Consider the following 8,098-nt stretch of genomic DNA (forward strand, 5'->3'; position numbering starts at 1 on the left):
TGCTTTTCTCAATCTCAAAGACAAGTGGTTAGAGAATAGCAAACCTAAGCTTTGAAAAATATCTTAATTTCTAGTTAAGCAATAATGTTTCTTTTATTAGCTGGGCGTATTTATTAAGCAAATGTTCCACTCCACATCCTTGGCATGCCAATTTTATGGAAGTAATACTCATGCTTGACTCCATGTTACATTTATAAAAGTACCCTTTTCTATATAAACTTCAGTCTTCAGTGCACCTTTCTCTGCAAGAGGAGGCGAGTAATTCCTTGGCGGATCTGCTTGGTCTTTACACTGTAAATGATGGGGTTCATCACAGGAGGTGCCAGCAGGTAGATATTGGCCATGAGAACATGGACCAGTGGAGAGGCATGCTTGGCAAAGCGGTGAGTCATAGACACACCAACCATAGGGACATAGAGAACCAGAACAGCCAGCATGTGGGACAGACAGTTGTTGAGAGCCCGGAGTCGTTCAGTCCAAGTGGCTGTGTTCAAGACACTTTTCAGGATAAGTACATAGGAGAGTACAATAAGCAGAGGGTCCAATACAATAATGAGCAGGACCAGAGCAAATGCATACCAGCTGTTGACCCTGATGTCAGCACAGACCAGGTGAATCATATCCTGGTGGAGGCAGTAGGAGTGAGAAAGAAGGTGGGAATGGCAGAAGGGCAGGCGCTTGAGCAGGAAAAGGGAGGGAAGAACAGCCAAGACACAGCGGCAAATGATGGCCAACCCTATTCTAGCAATGACCTCACTGGTGAGGATGGAGGCATAGTGGAGTGGGCGGCAGATGGCCACATAGCGGTCAAAGGACATGGCCAATAGAACAGATGATTCCATGAATGAGAATCCATGGAGGAAGAATACCTGTGCAAAGCAGGCTTCAAAGCTGATTTCCCGAATGTTGAACCAGAGGACCTGCATGACTGTAGGGAGTGTGGTGAGAGTTAGACCCAGGTCAGTGAGGGCCAGCATGGAGAGAAAGAGGTACATGGGCTGGTGGAGGGATGGCTCTGTGCGGATGACAGTGAGGATGGTGGTGTTGCCCATGATGGAGATGGTGTAGAGACAGAAGAAGGGGATGGAGATCCAGAGATGGATATCCTCAAATCCTGGGATGCCCGTGAGGATGAAGTAGAAAGGATCATGAGTGATGTTAGTTATTTCTGACATCCTTGATGGATGCAACATACAGAATCTGTAATCCACATTAAAAACAGCATCAGTATGTTATCATTGTTCAATCAGTACAATTAATAAGTATATATCACAGATTGCCCCTGAGAAGTACAATACTGAATCAACAACAGCCAGAAGTTGAACAGTGAGGATTATTCTCTTATCCATTTCTATTTAAGACAAACTCATTTCTTTCCACTTGTTTTTTTTTTTTTAGCTGTGCTTTAAAATGTAGCTATATATCTTCTCTGGTAGGTTGTACCCTGATGACCGTTGTATGTGTGCATATTTAAGCATACTTACATTTTTACTAAGTGAAATTGATATTATTAGAATTTTAAACAAATAAACAAACAAAACCAAAAATTATGTCCTGTTCTCCCTGACCAATATCACAGAAAGTAGATTTGTTTAGTGCTCTGTGTTATTTACTCAGGTGAAATAGTGTTTAAATTGGAGAGTATCAAGATTATTTCTAGGTCTCTTGCTCCAGTAATTGTGTATATTATACTGACTCTTACTCTCTTACGGAGCACAGGTGTAGTACAGAACTCAGGAGCCAATATCACAAGTTTGTCTTGTGTATTCTGTCACAGCACCAACAAGTAACTAATGTAGAAGTTGGTACAGAGAATGGTGGTGGTCTTCGTATTCTGACTACATGGCTTTTGTGCCTCTGTTCTATTTTGAAGTAGAATTTCAGTGAAGTGATTTCTGAATCTTATTTTGGGTTCACTTTCCTTTTAAGTAAAGTCAAGTAAAAATATGTATTCATCTATATCCCTAGTTATTAATGGCCCTAATCATCTTCACTTAACAATAGTGATAAATACATTTTGTTTTAATGGTAGAGAGTTAGATGATTTGGCGTAACATATTTATTTATTTATTCATTCAGTTTTTCAGTACTAGGGATTGAGCACAGGGTTCTGTGCATTTTAGGTAAAGTTTTAGATAGTTCATATAATGTGAAAGGCTCTTTTCTATTACTTGAATATTAATAAATGAGTAGGTATACCTTTTTAAAAAGTGTGTATGTATGTTTTAAAAGGAAATCTTTAAGAAAATCCAAAGGAAAGCATAGATGTCTGAAAATGTCCTGGTTTCTTCCATGTTTTGGTAATCATAAATAAATTTGCTCTAAGCATTCAAGCTTTAATATTCATAGGGACAGTCCACAAGGAGTGGCTCATAGATGACTTTCCAATGAGACATGGAGAACTCATAGGGACTTAGACTAGTTTGCAAGTAGCTGAGAATCTAGGAGCTATTATGGTAATGTAGACCAGAATTTCAGGTGAGGGAGAAAGAAGCCAGGGCAGAAAGGAAAGAACATTTAGGTAGCTAAACTCAATTTGTAGGGAAATCTAATATCTAGTAATTAGATACAAATGGAAGAGGAAACAAAAGGCATTGTATGAAAGGAATTTTCAGATGTCTGCAAAAGAAACATTTGCAAAGACATTTTCATGTTAGTAGAGTAATGATAAGTGAAGACAAGATGGAGTGGTCTGAGGGAAGAATTAATGAGCATCTTTGTAGAGCTTTTATAGATTAAGTAGTCTCTACGTGCTCTATATTGCCTCTAGAGAATGAATACAGATTTTATTCTTTAAATCTAACCTATGAATGGGTCTTAATTTTTGGAATGGTGTATGAATAGAATTATTGATTTGTTTAATTATTTCTGATAATTATGGTGTGTTACCACCTCATGCCCCCTAATATGTCCATAAATACCAAATTTACAACTCTGGGAAAATTCACATAACAATCTGTACAGCAGCAGCATCTGCAGCAGCAGCAGCAGCAGCAACAACAACATAAAATTGGGGAAAATAGGAAACAAAAATTAAAACATAAAGGAATTTCCTTCAATTAGGAAAAAAAGATTAAAATATTTGTAAGTTTCTTTACTCTAAGTCAATATAATTTAAAACCCAGAAACTCTGCTCCATAAAAAATAAATATAGGCAAATATTTAAGACTGAAATTTTCATAAGAAAGAAAATTATGCAGATGTTGTAGACACTAGTGAGAATGACCAAGAAAACAGTAAAGAGTAAGAATGCCCATAAACCAAATTGCAAATCAAAACAACCTTAAGATTCCACCTCACACCAGTCAGAATGGCTAATTTCAAAAATTCAGGTGACACTAGATGCTGGCAAGGATGTGGAGAAAGAGGAGCACTCCTCCATTGCTGGTGGGATTGTAAATTTGTACAACCACTCTGGAAGTCAGTCTGGCAGTTCCTCAGAAAATTGGACATAGTACTAATGGAAGATCCAGCAATACCTCTCCTGGGCAATACCCAGAAGATGTTCCAAATGGTAATAAGGACACATGCTCCACTATGTTCATAGCAGCCTTATTTATGTATTTATTTATTTATTTATTTTTGATTTTTGAGACAGGTTTTCTCTGTATGGCCCTAGTTGTCCTTGAACTCACTTTGTAGACCAGGCTGGCCTTGAACTCAGAAATCTGCCTGCCTCTGCCTCCCGAGAGCTGGGATTAAAGGCTTGTACCACCATGCCCAGATTAGCAGCCTTATTTATGATAGCCAGAAGCTGGAAAGAACCCAGATGTCTCCCAACAGAGGAATGGATGCTGAAAATGTGATACATATACACAATGGAGTACCACTCAGCTATTAAAAACAATGAATTTGTGAAATTCTTGGGCAAATGGAGGTATCTGAATGATATCATCCTTAGTGAGGTAACCCAATCACAAAAGAAGTCACTTGATATGCACTCACTGGTAAGTGGATATTAGTCCAGAAACTTAGAATACCCAAGATACAATTTGCAAAACACAAGAAAATCAAGAAGAAGAAAGGCCAATGTGTGGATACTTTATTCCTCCTTAGAATAGGGAACAAAATACCCATGGAAGGAGTTACAGAGACAAAGTTTGGAGCTAAGATGAAAGGATGGACCATCCAGAGACTACCCAAACACAGACACTACTGCATATGCCATCAAGATTTTGCTGAAAGGACCCTGATATAGCTGTCTCATATGAGGCTATGCTAGTGCCTGGCAAATACAGAAATGGATGCTTACAGTCATCTATAAGATGGAACACAGGGCCCCCAATGGAGGAACTAGAGAAAGTACCCAAGGAGCTGAAGGGGTCTCCAACCCTATAGGTGGAACAACATTATGAACTAACCAGAACCCCCAGACCTCGTGTCTCTAGCTGCATATGTAGCAGAAGATGGCTCATTCGGCCATCATTGGGAAAAGAGGCCCCTAGGTCTTGCAAACTTTATACGCCCCAGTACAGGGAAACGTCAGGGCCAAGAAGCAGGAGTGGGTGGGTAGGGAAGCAGGGAAGGGGTAGGGTATAGGGAATTTTTGGGATAGCATCTGAAATGTAAATAAAGAAAATATCTAATTAAAAAGAAGAATGCTCATAAAACATAAATTAAAATACTAGGGGCTATAACTAAGGTTTGTGAAGCTCTCCTAGTACTAAGTATTTATAATCCACACATAGATTCATTACTATTATTTAACAACTTAGAAATTATGCTATTAAAACCATGTTAATTACATTTGTGGTTGGTAATTTGTAAAAATGTAAATGAAAGAAATCTAAGCTAAATCATGATGGGTCCTCCATCCCCTAGCACTGTGCAAGAACAAAATTGTTCACTCAACCAGGAAATGAGCACAGCACAGTGGCTCTTTGAGGCTGTCTAGCCTGATTTTAGTGGACCAGGCTGGCCTTGAACTAACAGAAATCCTCCTGTTCTCTGCCTCTGGAGCACTAGGATTAAAGGTGTGCACGACTACTGCTTGGCTCTTAGGCACTCTTTATTAAAGTTTGGTATAGACTTGACATCTCCTTTTTCTAGAGGCTAGGCACACATTTTCTTTGTAAATGTATATGATCTTTCCCTCAGTTTTTATATTTCTGCTTGCTTTGATTAGTCAGTGCAAATAGTCATAGAGGGATATACTTTATTTTGACATATTTATGTTTATGAGATTACAGAACTAAATGAAAAGCACTGAGTGACAAGCTCCAAGGGGAAGACCAGAGAATGCTAAGAGATCAGGCTCATTGTTTGATGTCCAAGCCCTTTATGAACAATTAGGAGGTTACCCTCTCAGGTGACAGTGTGTCCAACAGTGTGATATATGTAAATTTCCACAATAATGTCTTTAAAAAACCTTTGATATGGCTTCATAAGTAGAATGTTTGATGGTGGTATAGTTAAATACAACCTGCATAGTCTATGTGGTAAACCAGTAATCACTGGGGATGGCAGAGATCAGTAGAGAACCATGAAATTCCCATAGATTTGACTGCAACCCACTGACCTAGCACGTTACAATTTTAAGTCAGTTAACTACTGTATAATTTATGCTCACAATAAGAAAATGTGTTTAATATGAATACTATTTTTAGAAAAGCCAGCGAGTTGTTTTGTTTAATTCAGCTAAAATAAAGTTTACTGAGGGTTCTTGCAAAGGAGCTACTCAGTCCAATGCTGACGTGTCACATATATACACATTGCTGTGAAGTTGAGTTGTTTCTTCTTTTTGAAATTAGTATAAAATGATAGGTTTATTGTGATATGTTCATATGTATATGTACATCATACCTTGTTCATGTTCACTTTCTGTACAACTCTTCTTTGTCTTTTTCTACTCCATAAGTCTCATATACATGTATTCTACATGTGAGAATGTATGTGATTGTCTTTTCTCACTATCATTCCTTTTTTGTGCTCATCCTTTCATACCCCTTCATATCCCTCTCAACATTTATGTCATGCTTACACAAACACACACACACACACACACACACATAAACAGGCTAAGGTTCTGAATATGATAGAAAATATGGTATAGAAAGCCAGGAAATCTTAAGGAAAGTAGTCTACAGGGTTCTCTGTAGTAACAATTTAAAATGGTAGAGAAAGTGTTAAGATGGTACACCAGCATATGCTATGACTATGAATCCTATGTTTCCCTGAAGAGGAGGGCCTGGTTGTAGGTATGATGGGAACTGAGGCAGAAAGGAGGTGAGAACCAATGCTCTGAAGGGAGAACAGAGCTTTCACAAGGCCTTAAGCCAAGGAGAGATATCATTAGCACAGGTGTTAGCAGAGGGGCTGTGAGCAAGGATGGAGAAGGATGAAATTATGGATAACACACTTGTTGAAGGTGAGAATGCACTTGTGTGCATCTACAAATTTGTGAGTGTGTGTGTGTGTGTGTGTGTGTGTGTGTGTTTGTATGTGTATATAGATATGCAAGCGAGTACATATGTTTGAGCATGAGTGTCCATGCCTTTGAGACACCCTGGGATAGACCTAGAGCCAGTGGAGATATATAGATAGATATAGATACAGATACAGATACAGATACAGATACAGATACAGATACAGATACAGATACAGATACAGATACAGATACAGATACAGACTAGATATAGATAGATAGATATAGATAGATAGATATCTGAAGAAACAAAGACAGATGGAAGCATAGAAGAAGGGAGAGGAGTAGGGGAGAGAGGGGAGAAACATGCTTACTATTAGTAAAATCTGGCAACAGTCTTCCTCTGCTGCACATAACACACATAGTAGTCTATTGAATAATTCCACAGATGGATCCATTTCTTAGCCAATCCTGCCAGGGTAGACAATGATACCTTCCTTCTTGTGGGATCCTTTATTTAGCTCTTCATGCCCTTTTTAGCCCTGCTTATTCTCTATACTGTCCTTGTATGCTCAGGTCTGGATTGAGTAACTCAAAAATACTCAAAGAACTGTTTCTTTACCATCAGCTTGCCCTTAACTGACAAGTCCTCATTTAGGGAGCACTGTAACATTCAGTTCCTAAAAGATGATTGCTAATTTCTGATCATTCCTTTTTATCTATGGTCTTTATTTTCCTAGACCCATCTCTTTCAGAGAGATTTGATGAGCCTTTTGTAGAACAGAAAAGATGACAAAGATAGAGGACATTATAAGTGAACAACAGTGATATCATCCAATGAAAGCTAATATTTTGGTGACAAGAACAGCACACCCAGGTTTCATGAAGCATGAAATTAGAGACACCTGGACCACTCTTATCATCAATGATAGTGTGTGATAAATCTCTACATAAACTGCTTTGTTTCCTACCCACCACATTTCCCTCCAGCCCCGCCACCCCATGACACACTTCTTAAATTGGTTTGCTTAACTCTCCCATTGTTTCTATGGAATATCCTCTCTCTCAGTCACCAGCTTTTCGTGCTCTTATTGTTATCCATTTCAGGAGGAGTTCAGTACTCACTGTGTTCTCTCAGTGGTCTTTAGTATCTGTCTCTGGCCCATGTCTGCATGTGGTTTTTATGTCACTGTTGATCTCAGACTGAAATGTAGGAGACCAGTGGGGATATGTCTCTAGGATCTTACAGGGATATGCAGATTGTGCTCTGAGACCTCAGTCCTCAAGGGAGAGAATCAGAAAGCCTCTCTTGTTCAGGGGATGTTTTTGCACTGCACTGTGAGGCTGGAAACCTGAACATCTAAACCTGAGAGAAAAAGGTTTGGCTATGGTTGGAAAGCATACCCTCTTTCAAATTAGTTCAAAATTCTATATATATTGTCTACCATAGGGTTCAAGGATAGAGGTTAAATTTAAAGTCTTATGCATGTCAGAGAAAGATTGTATTCATTCCTTAGGAGAAATTCTACTGTTTTGAACCTCACATTTATGTTTAATTCACTTGAAAAACGTTCCTATCATTCAAGCTTAAATTTGAAGTGGAAAAATTATTTATGTGAATTCCTATTTTGCATCGTTGTAAATGCAAGTTTATATCAGAGAAAAATGGCTTGAGATTATTATGAAGATGTGAAAGCCATAATTAAAATAGTTTGTCTTCAATGAATGCAGACT

At 38.5% G+C, this 8,098-nt stretch overlaps 1 protein-coding gene across 1 annotated transcript; it reads right to left on the minus strand.

Annotated features, from left to right (window-relative positions):
• Nucleotides 1-227: 227 nt before the first annotated feature.
• On the minus strand, nucleotides 228-1,193 carry LOC147002910 (olfactory receptor 51Q1-like). Its single transcript, XM_085842534.1, has one exon. The coding sequence runs from the start codon at nucleotides 1,191-1,193 to the stop codon at nucleotides 228-230; it is 966 nt and encodes a 321-aa protein (XP_085698660.1).
• Between the last annotated feature and the right edge of the window lie 6,905 nt (nucleotides 1,194-8,098).

This window comes from Mus caroli, unplaced genomic scaffold (genome assembly GCF_978045245.1).
Source record: "Mus caroli unplaced genomic scaffold, Mus_caroli_1 scaffold_8, whole genome shotgun sequence".
NCBI classification, from domain to species: Eukaryota; Metazoa; Chordata; class Mammalia; order Rodentia; family Muridae; genus Mus; species Mus caroli.